We start from the raw sequence: 12,808 nt of genomic DNA on the forward strand, positions 1-12,808 counted from the left end.
ATTTGACATTTTTAAAATCCCCAACAATTAGAACCTGAAGGAATGAGACTCTGCACTTGTAATAGTTCATTTTCAGTGCAAGAGAGGTTGATTGACTAAAAAAAATCATACTTTTTTTTTTACTATCTAGCTCTCCTAAAACTTATCACATTGTTAAAAGGGTACATGCGCAAATGTAGCAACTTCACGCCATTCTATGGTGAGGCAGTGAGTGAGATGCCATTTTCACAAAGCTAATGGTGCAGCAACACAGCCCAGACAGCAACTTTTGGATATTTGTACTTAACCGCGCAATTGCCCCAGGCCTGAAGTTGCACATGAATAACGGCGACGCTATTAGCCTCACCTTATTTTGACAGCAAAATTTGGGCCATTAATTCTACATGTCTGGTAGTTTTTATTCTTAAATGGAGTGTGTTTATGTAAATCATCCACAGCAGACTACATAGCATTGACGAAAGGAAAACTTTATTTTTTTCTCAGTTGTAATGGCGGTTGAAGCAGTTTAACAATTATGAATGGAAAATTAATCAATGACAAAATACAAAAACTGGATTAAACAGAGCAAGCTACAGCAAGTGTTTTTAGGAGAATAACGATTTATTGCCAGGCAGTTTGAGGAAACATGCACACGGAGGTTTAAAGGATGGTGATCGAGCTGCTTTCTACCGCAATTTCTTGGCTGCATTTTCAGCGGTACTTAGAGCTCAATATTTGGGCAACTTCGAGAAGGAATTTGTCAGCGGCGCAGTGGGTTGCAGGTTTGAACTCCTTCAGGCGAGTACTCAAGGTTACCAGGATACAATGGGCAATCAGCTGTAAAAAACAAAAATCAGTTAGAAGGTGTTCCTGCTAATATTTCTCAATACATTATTTTAAACATTAAATGAGTACTGGTACTTTAATACTGCATTAAATTAAGTGTACACAACCAAAATGTTCCCCGCTAACCAGTAAACATGAACATGGTTGCACTTTCAGACTGATACTCAATGTCATTTCAGCATAGTTTGGGGAGACGTAGACAGGGAAGAATGTATTAAACAGTGACATACGTAGAAGTTGTGAGGATCCACTTTAAGTTCTTGACCATGCTTCAGAGCAAGTTTGGCCAGGTGCCCAGGCAGGTCGTCCAAATGGTTGGCCGCATTTGCCAAAGCGGTCACTACCACACCACCATGCTTTATGACTCGTGGACCGTGGGCAGTGAAGTCATGGAATTCCAAGAAGTAGGTCTTGGTTGTAGGATAGACTGCAAACAACCTTCAGGAACATGGAAAGTAAAACCATTATTCTATCTTTTTAAACCATCAATACATAACCCAACTCAAACCCATTATTCGGATTTCCATATTTAAAGTTTAATCTGGAATACAAAGCAACTAGAAATCAATTGCTGAGTAAACATACTGAAACATTAGAATCTCACGCAGGATCACACTGCTTTAGAAAATCTTTGTAGATATGTAGAGAATTTCATTGCACACATAATATTGTCTCAGTATTCCAAGGCAATCCAAATAAAATATTCATGATCACAGATTCTTGCTGAAAGTACTTGAAACAGAACGTAAGTCTAATTAATTACCTGGCCAAAATGTCTGCACCCCACTCGTCAGCGTGAGCCGCGAGCGGGCCACTGAGCTGTTTTATCTCAGCTTTGTCGGCGGCGGAGAGCGGCATTGCTGCTGATTCTTTTCACTCTTCCAGTTATCTCAGCACACACGAGATGTCTGTGGGTCGTGGTCGCCTGTTTTTATTGCATTTCTCATAGACCCGCCCTTCTGTCCCCACTTGTCCGATTGGTTGCTGGTATCTATTCAATTTCTATTGGATTTATTTTAAATGTAACGATAAGAGGCAACACCAAGTAAGAAGTCTATTTCACTTACAATCAGCAAAGCTATCCTGTTTGAGAAAAGCTGCCAAACTCTGCCTCCCCCACGTTTCATTTGAAACACTGTCGAAATGGTTTAGATTATTTAGCAACATAAATAATTAATAAATATACTATAATAATACAATTAATGGGATAATTCAAATTCGTAATGTGTAGCAAAAAAGGAACATTGAGTTAAAACTAATTATGACTTAATTGCAAAGTGTGAAGTTACATATAAAGAGCATTAATTTTATGCAACAACTATTTTGCATACCTCCTCAAACACGGAATTTTAGTTACATAATTCTGATCTGAAATTTGAAAATCTTTTTTATTGCTGTGTTTAATTTAAATGCACATTGATCACCAAATGTTAAATGGTGCATTATTTCACATAAACTCCATTCATCCTGTCTCTGGTAGTATTAAACCACAAATTGGAACATGCTAAATTATCCAGTGCAACTTTATTCAACTTCCAATTTGTCCAGTTAAGATCCCTGATATTTTACAAGGTCTATTGGAGAGGAACTTATTTCTGGTTTAGCCTCTCATTTCTACATGCAGTTCCATTGCCAGTTACGAGTTAAATTCCTAAGCAAAAAACGGCACAACTCCACTCTTATGCCACAGTTACGTCGAAAAGTTCCAGGAAATTCCAGGCCATTAGCATTTCAGCAGTTAATTGCAATGCATCTTGATCTATACAGATACATATATAGGCAAGAATTTGTTTACTTTTATGAAATAATATGTAATGTTTTATGCACATGAGCTTACAAACAGCTTGCCTGGATAAATATCAGAATAAATATCAATAAACAAGATCAGTCTTGCCAGTCAGCAGTTGTAACAGGGCTAAATTGTCTATTTCTATTCCAAATTCAGCCAGTCCCAAAGCAGTGAAAGTGGAATGAAAACTCAGTGCTCTTTTTTTGTGTTGCTGATTACAATGTTAAAATATATTGAGCCAGACAAACACTCAATTTGCTTTTGTAATAGTCTCATGGCACTGGTCCTGAATCCAACCCCAAAATCTGCCGACAAATCCCACAAAGCTCAAAACTTTTTGAAAATCAAGATACAAGTGACCAGAATTTGCTGAAAAATAACAGTGTCTGCATGACGCACGCCGTTATTAATGCACAAATTGGCCAGCAACCTGTGGAGAGGAAAAGATACCCCGTGAATTGCAAATCGCCATAAATTGCTGGACGATTTGCACCACTCCGCTGTTAGCTTCGAGAAAATGGCATCTCGCCCTTAACCTCCTTGTGATTTTCATAAAGTTGCTGCATTTGCACATTAATTACCCATTAAACTCGCTATGGAAAGTTAAATCTAGTAATTATCTGCAAATTACCCTTATAACCACGTGATAATTGTTCATGACTTCCAATCAACCTCACTTGCCCAGAAAGAGAACCAATATAAGTGGGGAGTCTCATTCCTTCAGGTTGTGAATTGTTTTAGGAGATTTTAAAAATGTCAAATTTTCAATTTGTAACTTTTTTTCTTTCTTTTCCTTTGTGTCTCTTTTCTCTCAATTATAATCGTTCTTTCCCTCTTTATTTCTCTTTCTGTACCTGATTCGACATTGAATTCACCCATTCTAATTCACCCTGCTTCTCAGCCCTTCCTCATTTCATTTCTCAATCCTCAAACCTCATTGTTAAGGGGATAGACTGTTTGTCCCATTGTTCATCAAGGTCCCAGCTCTGCACTTCCAGCAACATTGTGGGAAAAAAAATTTAAAACCTAAACGTGCACAAACAAATCTAACTAACAGGGCAGGTCGTGAGATGACCCGTTCCAGCAAAATGTGGGCCATTAATTAATTTCAAAAACTCACCGTAAATCACAAAGCATTAAATAAATTATTAAAATGTCACTTTTGACACTGTCACTGTGGCGATTGTGAAAACCAATGAATAACTGGAATCCAGTTGTTGGAATTGAATAAACATTGTATCTGAAGGATTATGGGATAACATTGCTTTTATTTTGTGCTTTGTATACCTATACAACAGCAACAACAACTTGCATTTATATGGTGCCTTCAACGTTATATGACGTCCCAGCATGCCTCACTGAAGCGCTATCAAACAAAATTTGATACCAAGCCACATAAGGAGATATCAGGACAGGCGACCAAAAGCTTGGTCAAAGAGGTGGGTTTTAAGGAGCGTCTTAAAGGAAGAGAGAGAGGCGGAGAGGTTTAGGCAGGCAATTCCAGAGCTTAGGGCCTAGGCAGCTGAAGGCATTGCCACCAATGGTGGAGCAATTAAAATCAGGGATGTACAAGAGGCCAGAAATGGAGGAGTGCAGCGATCTTGGAGGGTTGTCAGGCTGGAGGAGGTTAAAGTGATAGGGAGGGGTGAGGCCGTGGATGGATTTGAAAACAAGGATAAGAATTTTAAAGTCAAGGCATTGCTCGACTGGGAGCCAATGTAGTTCAACGAACACAGGGGTGCTGGGTGAACGGGACTTGGTGTGAGTTAGGATATGGGCAGCAGATGAGGTCAAGTTTATGGAGGGTGGAAGATGGGAGGCCAGCCATGAGACCAGAGGAATAGTCAAGTCTAGAAGTGACAAAGGCATGAATCAGGGTTTCAGCACCAGATGAGCTGAGGTGGGAGCTGTTACGGAGGTGGAAGTAGGCGGTCTTGGTGATGGAGTGGATATGGGGTCAGAAGCTCAGCTCAGTGTCAAATAGGACGTCAAGGTTGTGAACCCTCTGGTTCAGCCTCAGACAGTGGCCTGGGGGAGGGATAGTCAGTGGCTAGAGAACGGAGTTTGTGGCTGGGACCAAAGACAATGGCTTCGGTCTTCCCAATATTTAGTTGGAGGAAATTTCTACTCAAATGTCGGACAAGCAGCGTGACAAAGCAGATGCAGTGTAGGAGTCAAGAGAGGTGGTGGTGAGGTGATGCTCCGTGTCGTCAGAGTACATGTGGAACCTGACATTGTGTTTTCGGATGATGTCGCTGAGGGGCAGCATGTAGATGAGAAACACTCATGATTAGTTAGCTGAAGTATTTTATTTTTAAAGGTTTTCTTTTCACATTTAATTAAATCAACTTTGTGATTGGTCTGAAATTAATCTGAAATGTTTAGTAATACATCAATGATTTAACTTAATCTGATAAACATGTTTCACAAGGAGCAATGAAAATATTATATTTAAATACTGTTAGAAAACTGAATTTTATTAGCACTTAAAATTCTAAATCCAGGGAATTTTCTGTTGCTCTCATTTGAACAACGGATCCTCATGGTGTGGCTCTACAGAATGCAAAATCATATCAGTCCGTGATTCCTTACAGGTCAAAACCGAGTGTGCTAAATTGGGCCGTGTAGCGCCCGTTGTTTCAGCGCTACGCAGCCTCTCGAACATCCAAGATGGCATCTTGGCAGTGCACGCACGTTTCCAGCGTGACGTGTACCGGACGCCATCTTGGTATAGGAGTTAACGCAGGCGCAAATACCGAACGCCGGAAGCATGTAAAGTAGAGAGAAAATGGATACAGTCAGTGTGCAATGCTGATTTAAAATGATAGACACCATTTTGGCACTTAACGCTCAACTCAACACACAGTCTTAACCACAACCATCTGAACATGTTGTAGAGTGCCTGGAGGGCCCCCACCAGTGCTATTTAAAGAGACCATGCAGGATTTACAGTTTAATGGCTGGATTATTGCTTCTGGCTGCAGATACATTTGTATACATTGTTTACTGTTTTTGGAGATATCCTATACTTGAATACTAGCACGCCAGGACATAGCCTGACATTTAGAGCCAGGACGTGCAGGAGTGAAGTTAGGAAATGCTTCTACACGCAAAAGGTGGGAGAAGTTAGTAACGCTCTTCTGCAATTGTGAATTCTAAATCTAAGATTAATAGATTTCTGTGAACCAAGGGTATTAAGGGATATGGGGCTAAGGCGGGTATATGAAGTTAGGTCACAGGTCCAGTATGATCTCTTTGAATGGCGTAACAGGCTCGAGGGGCTAAATGCCACTGCTACTTGCTGACTCCAGTAATGTGCCACTTTCTTCTGCAAGAAAGCGGGATATGTGTCTGGGTGATGTGCCTATCATGGTTGAATAGCTGCCAGTATGTGTGGCTTGTGAGTTGTGGGTGGGCGGCTTGCAACAGTGATAATGTGTAAGGGTGAGAGGGAACATCTGATTGGAAGAGTTGAGTACTGATGGAAAGAGTTTGTTGGTATTTAGGTGATGGGGTGTGAAGTGTGTGGTGCAGTGGATGTGGCTAGTGGTGTAGTTGGTAGGAGTTGCCACTTGACAGTTGACCTCACTCACCTTGACCACTCATGTCAAAGCATTGAACTTCTTCCTGCACTGCGTCCATATTCGTGGTGCTGTGCGCCTGGCATTGACTTTGTCTCCCGCTGCCTCCCACTGCCTTTTGGCCATATGTCTGGAGGGCCTCTTACCTCCCCCCCTTCAACCTGCAGATGTAGAATGTCCCTCCTTCTGTCCACCTCTTGCACCAATGCCTGTAGTGTATCAGCAGAGAACCTTGGTGCACGCATTCTCGCAGGCCTGGTACCAACTCAGATCGGCAGATTGGTGAGGCCTGGCATGCAGATTAGAGCGCAACCTCTATACAATGTTTTAACATAACTCATCAGTGTGTAAACATAGGGAAGGGACCTGCATCTGTGTTTTGCGTGTGCGATGTCTGATCTCCGTTCAGACTCCGTGCAGACAGCAGACTGTTATTTTTAGCAAATAACAGGTACCAGCTACCTTTAAGAGATATGAAGTGGCATCCTCCCTTTGAGAGATTGGGGCTCCCCACACTGGTGCAAAGTGCAAATTGCATTAAATCGACATGCAAGGCCTGGATTTCAATGCAGATTGACGGTGGGTACTGAGGCCAGACAAAGTTCCCATCCTTCCTGCGCAGGGGCCATTGGTCACAGGTTAACAGCGGATCACACTACCAGCACCCAATAATGGACCCTATCGAATTTATCCCCCCAACTCTTTTAAAATATGATGAAAGCAAAATTTGAACTGGAAAAATGGTCAGTAGATACTACTTTTTAATTCCCCCCCTCCCAATAATCATTCATACCTTACAGTTACATTTCTTTATCTTTCTGAAGCAACAACAAGCTGAGTTTAATTCTAAGTATTTCAGGGTGGGAGTGAATAACAAGAAACAGGATCAGCAAGAGATAGACTGGTGGCTGTAGGTTATCCAATGAATGCAGCAGTGCAGTCTGGCTGTGCCGATCAGTGTCCAGAATGAATGCTTCACAAATAATTTTGTTTGTCATTTATAGTTTCAATTAATAAAGCACTAAAATTATTTTAAATATGGGAGAATATATTCCAGAGTGAAAGAACATACGAACATAGGAGCAGGAGTAGGCCATTCAGCCCCTCGTGCCTGCTCCGCCATTTGATAAGATCATGGCTGATCTGTGATCTAACTCCATATACCTGCCTTTGGCCCATATCCCTGAATACCTTTGGTTGCCAAAAAGCTATCAATCTCAGATTTAAATTTAGCAATTGAGCTAGTATCAATTGCCGTTTGCGGAAGAGAGTTCCAAACTTCTACAACCCTTTGTGTGTAGAAATGTTTTCTAATCTCGCTCCTGAAAGGTCTGGCTCTAATTTTTAGACTGTGCCCCCTACTCCTAGAATCCCCAACCAGCAGAAATAGTTTCTCTCTATCCACCCTATCCGTTCCCCTTAATATCTTATAAACTTCGATCAGATCACCCCTTAACCTTAGAAACTACAGAGAATACAACCCCAATTTGTGTAATCTCTCCTCGTAACTTAACCCTTGAAGTCCGGGTATCATTCGAGTAAACCTACGCTGCACTCCCTCCAAGGCCAATATGTCCTTCCAAAGGTGCGGTGCCCAGAACTGCTCACAGTACCCCAGGTGTGGTCTAACCAGGGTTTTGTATAGCTGCAGCATAACTTCTGCCCCCTTGTACTCTAGTCCTCTAGATATAAAGGCCAGCATTCCATTTGCCTTCTTGATTATTTTCTGCACCTGTTCATGACACTTCAATGATCTATATACCTGAACCCCTAAGTCCCTTTGGACATCCACTATTTTTAACTTTTTACCATTTAGAAAGTACCCTGTTCTATCCTTTTTTGATCCAAAGTGGATGACCTCACATTTATCTACATTGAATTCCATTTGCCACAGTTTTGCCCATTCACCTAATCTATCAATATCGCTTTGTAATTTTATGTTTTCATCTACACTGTTTACAATATCACCAATCTTTGTGTCATCGGCAAACTTAGATATGAGACTTTCTACGCCTTCATCTAAGTCGTTAATAAATATTGTGAATAATTGAGGCCCCAAGACAGATCCCTGCGGGACTCCACTAGTCACATCCTGCCAATGTGAGTACCTTCCCATTATCCCTACTCTCTGTCGCCTTTCGCTCAGCCAACTTCCTAACCAAGTCTGTACTTTTCCCTCGATTCCATGGGCTTCTATCTTAGCTAACAGTCTCTTATGTGGGACCTTATCAAATGCCTTCTGGAAGTCCATATAAATAACATCCATTGACATTCCCCTGTCCACTACTTTAGTCACCTCTTCAAAAAATTCAATCAGGTTTGTCAGGCACGACCTACCTTTCACAAATCCATGCTGGCTCTCTCTGATTAACTGAAAATTCTCGAAGTGTTCAGTCACCCTATCCTTAATTATAGACTCCAGCATTTTCCCCACAACAGATGTTAGGCTAACTGGTCTATAATTCCCCGGTTTCCCTCTCTCTCCTTTCTTAAAAAGCGGAGTGACATGTGCAATTTTCCAATCCAGAGGGACAGTTCCTGAATCTAGAGAACTTTGAAAGATTATAGTTAGGGCATCTGCAATGTGCTCACCTACTTCCTTTAAAACCCTGGGATGGAAACCATCTGGTCCTGGGGATTTGTCACTCTTTAGTGCTATTATTTTCTTCATTACTGTTGCTTTACTTATGTTAATTTTATTGAGTCCCTGTGCCCGATTCAATATAAGTTTTCTTGGGATTTCCGGCATGCTATCCTCTTTTTCTACTATAAATACTGACGCAAAGTAATTGTTCAACATGTCCGCCATTTCCCCATTGTCAATGACAATATCCCCACTTTCAGTTTTTAAGGGGCCAACACTGCTCCTGACCCACCCTCTTTTTCCTAATATAACTATAAAAGTTCTTCGTATTGGTTTTGATATCCCTTGCGAGTTTCTTTTCATACTCTCTTTTTGTAGCTCTTACTATCTGTTTTGTGACCCTTTGTTGATCTTTGTATCTTTCCCATTCGCCAGGATCTGTGCCATTTTTTGCCTTTTTGTATGCCCTTTCCTTATGTCTTATACTGTCCCTTACCTCTTTAGTTGTCCCTGGCTGTTTTTTTTGGCAAGTAGAGTTCTTGCCCCTCAGGGGTATAAACCGGTTCTGTATCTCGTTAAATGTTTCTTTAAACAGTTCCCATTGATCATCAGTCGTTTTACCCATTAACAGATTTGCCCAGTTTACTGTGGACAGTCTCTGTCTCATCCCATTGAAGTCGGCCTTGCCCAAGTCTAGAATCTTAGCAGCTGATTCACTTTTTTCCCTTTCAAACACTACCTTGAACTCGATCATGTTATGATCACTATTGGATAGATGTTCACGCACAGATAAGCCGTTAACTAAGTCTGGTTCATTACTCATTACTAAATCTAGTATGGCTTGCCCCCTTGTTGCCTCTCGGACATACTGCTGTAGAAAACTATCTCGGACACACTCAAGAAATTCACTACCTTTCTGACAGTTGCTGGTCTGCTTTTCCCAATCTATGTGAAGGTTAAAGTCCCCCATTAAGACCACTATGCCTTTCTTACACGCTTGTCTAATCTCTGCATTTATACAATCTAGCACTTCAGAGCTGCTGCCAGGGGTCCTATACACAACTCCCACTATAGTCTTAGATTCTTTCCTATTTCTCAATTCAACCCATAAGGTCTCTGTTGGCTGCTTACCTCTCGTTATATCCCCCTTTATCATTGAAGTGATTTCATCTCTAATCATTAAGGCTACTCCCCCCCCTCTTCCATTTTCCCTATCTCTCCTGTCGACCTTATAACCTGGTGTATTTAGTTCCCAATCCTGATCATCCTGCAGCCAAGTCTCAGTAATAGCTATCATGTCATACCCTCCAATTTGAATTTGAACCTGTAGTTCATTTAATTTATTCCTTATACTCCGTGCATTTGGATATAGAACTCTTAGTTGGGCCACACACCCTAGCCTGACCTTCAGCTTTGATGCTGGTTTAATCGCCTTACACCTTTTAGTTTTTATTTTATCTGTCGTGCCTAAAGTACACTTTCTTTCCGCTGCTCTACGCTTTTCCCTTTCACTTGTTCTTGAACAACTGTTTGTACTATTTGTATTGTAAATTTCCCCTGGGTCTTCCCCTCTCTTGCTGCTCTCAACTTTATTCCCTTCTGACTCCCCGCTCAGGTTCCCATCCCCCTGCCACTCTAGTTTAAACCTTCCCCAACAGCACTAGCAAAAAACATTGACAATAGAATCTGTGAAACAAGAAATGCAAATAGGATAGATTCAGAACAGATCTAGCAGCTCAGAACTGGGCATCCATGAGGCGCTGTGGGCCATCAGCAGCAGCAGAATTGTATTCCAGCACAATCTGTGACCTCATGGCCCGGCATATTCCTCACTCTACCATTACCAACAAGCCAGGGGATCAACCCTAGTCCAATGAGGAATGTAGAAGAGTATGCCAGGAGCAGCACCAGGCGTACCTAAAAATGAGCTGCCAACCTGGTGAAGCTACAACTCAGGACTACATGCATGCTAAACAGCAGAAGCAGCATGTTATAGACAGAGCGAAGCGATTCCACAACCAACGGATCAGATCAAAACTCTGCAGTCATGCCACATCCAGTCGTGAATGGTGGTGGACATTACCACCATTCACGACTGGATGGGAGCAGGAGGCTCTGTAAACATCCCCATCCTCAATGATGGCAGAGTCCAGCACGAGAGTGCAAAAGACAAGGATGAAGCGTTTGCAACCATCTTCAGCCAGAAGTGCCGAGTGGATGATCCATCTCGGCCTCCTCCCGATATCCCCACCATCACAGAAGCCAGTCTTCAGCCAATTTGATTCGCTCCACGTGATATTAAGAAACGGCTGAGTGCACTGGATACAACAAAGGCTATGGACCCCGACAACATCCCAGCTGTAGTGCTGAAGACTTGTGCTCCAAAACGATCCGTGCCTCTAGCCAAACTGTTCCAGTACAGCTACAACACTGGCATCTACCCGACAATGTGGAAAATAGCCCAGGTATATCCTGTCCACAAGAAGCAGGACAAATCCGATCCAGCCAATTACCGCCCCATCAGTCTACTCTCAATCATCAGCAAAGTGATGGAAGGTGTCGTCGACAGTGCTATCAAGCAGCACTTACTCACCAATAACCTGCTCACTGATGCTCAGTTTGGGTTCCGCCAGGACCACTCAGCTCCAGACCTCATTACAGCCTTGGTCCAAACATGGACAAAAGAGCTGAATTCCAGAGGTGAGGTGAGAGTGACTGCCCTTGACATCAAGGCAGCATTTGACCGAATGTACCAAGGAGCCCTAGTAAACTTGAAGCTAATGGGAATCAGGGGGAAAACTCTCCAGTGGTTGGAGTCATATCTAGCACAAAGGAAGATGGTAGTGGTTGTTGGAGGCCAATCATCTCAGCCCTAGGACATTGCTGCAGGAGTTCCTCAGGGCAGTGTCCTAGGCCCAACCATCTTCAGCTGCTTCATCAATGACCTTCCCTCCATCATAAGGTCAGAAATGGGGATGTTCGCTGATGTTTGTACAGTGTACAGTTCTATTCGCATCCCTTCAGATAATGAAGCAGTCCGTGCCCGCATGTTGCAAGACCTGGACAACATCCAGGCTTGGGCTGATAAGTGGCAAGTAACATTCGCGCTTTGGACCTCCACTGTTCCTAGCATTTCACCCTTTAATAAATTCTTGGATCTGTTCTTTTTTGGTCCAAAATGGATGACCTCACACTTGCTTTTGTTGAAATCCATCTGCCACAGTTTTGCCCACTCACTCAATCGATCAATGTCTCTTTGTAATTTTATGCTCCCGTCTACATTACTTACTTTGTGTCATCGGTAAATTTGGATATATGGCTCTCTATTGTGTTATCTAAGTCTTTAACAAATACAGTGAATAGTTGAGGTCCCAGCACAGATCCCCGTGGGTCACCACTAGTCATTTTCTTCCAATTTGAGTAAAAAGGATATAAGAAGGGCAAAGAGAGAATATGAGAAAAGGTTAGTGGGTAACATAAAAGGGAACCCAAAAATCTTTTATAAACATATAAAAAGTAAAAGGATAGTTAAAGGAGTGGTGGGGCCAATTAGGGATAAAGAGGGGAATCTTCTTGTGGATGCAGAGGGCTCAACTGAGGTATTGAATGAGATCTTTGTATCTGTCTTCACAAAAGAAGAGAATGAAGTTAATGTCGCAGTAGAGGAGGAGGGAGTAGAGATATATTTGATAGGATAAAAATAGATAGAAAGGAGGTGCTTAATAGGTTGACATGACTCAAAGTTAACAAGATCCAGGTGGGATACATCCCAGGTTGCTGAGGGAAGCAAGCGTGGAGATAGGAGAAGCTCTAACCACAATCTTTTAATCCTCCTTGGATATGGGAGTGGTGCCAGCAGACTGGAGGATTGCAAATGTTACACCCCTATTCAAAAAAGGGGAGAGAAATAAACCTGATAACTGCAGGCCAATCAATCTAACATCAGTGGTGGGAAACCTACTAGAGACCATTGTCAAGGAAAAAATTAATCCTCATTGGAGAAGCATGGGTTAATAAGGGACAGCCAGC

The 12,808-nt window shown here is 42.1% G+C and overlaps 1 protein-coding gene across 1 annotated transcript; it reads right to left on the reverse strand.

Moving 5' to 3' along the window:
* Positions 1 to 451: 451 nt before the first annotated feature.
* On the reverse strand, positions 452 to 1,739 carry LOC137340588 (hemoglobin subunit alpha-like). The gene is made up of 3 exons (XM_068003134.1): positions 1,589 to 1,739; positions 1,056 to 1,263; positions 452 to 816 (listed from the first exon to the last, which is right to left on the reverse strand). Exons 1-3 carry the CDS (start codon positions 1,681 to 1,683, stop codon positions 691 to 693), a joined length of 429 nt encoding a protein of 142 aa, XP_067859235.1. The 5' UTR covers positions 1,684 to 1,739; the 3' UTR covers positions 452 to 690.
* Between the last annotated feature and the right edge of the window lie 11,069 nt (positions 1,740 to 12,808).

Source organism: Heptranchias perlo, chromosome 22 (genome assembly GCF_035084215.1).
Source record: "Heptranchias perlo isolate sHepPer1 chromosome 22, sHepPer1.hap1, whole genome shotgun sequence".
Lineage (NCBI taxonomy): Eukaryota > Metazoa > Chordata > Chondrichthyes > Hexanchiformes > Hexanchidae > Heptranchias > Heptranchias perlo.

Bases quoted from the DNA above. Each gene is read 5' to 3' on its own strand.
- LOC137340588 (XM_068003134.1), bottom strand. From the start codon at position 1,683: ATGCCGCTCTCCGCCGCCGACAAAGCTGAGATAAAACAGCTCAGTGGC. The intron at 1,264-1,588 runs GTAATTAATTAG...ATGTTCCTGAAG, and splicing joins GGTGCAGACATTTTGGCCAG to GTTGTTTGCAGTCTATCCTA. The intron at 817-1,055 runs GTATGTCACTGT...TGTTTTTTACAG, and splicing joins TGGATCCTCACAACTTCTAC to CTGATTGCCCATTGTATCCT.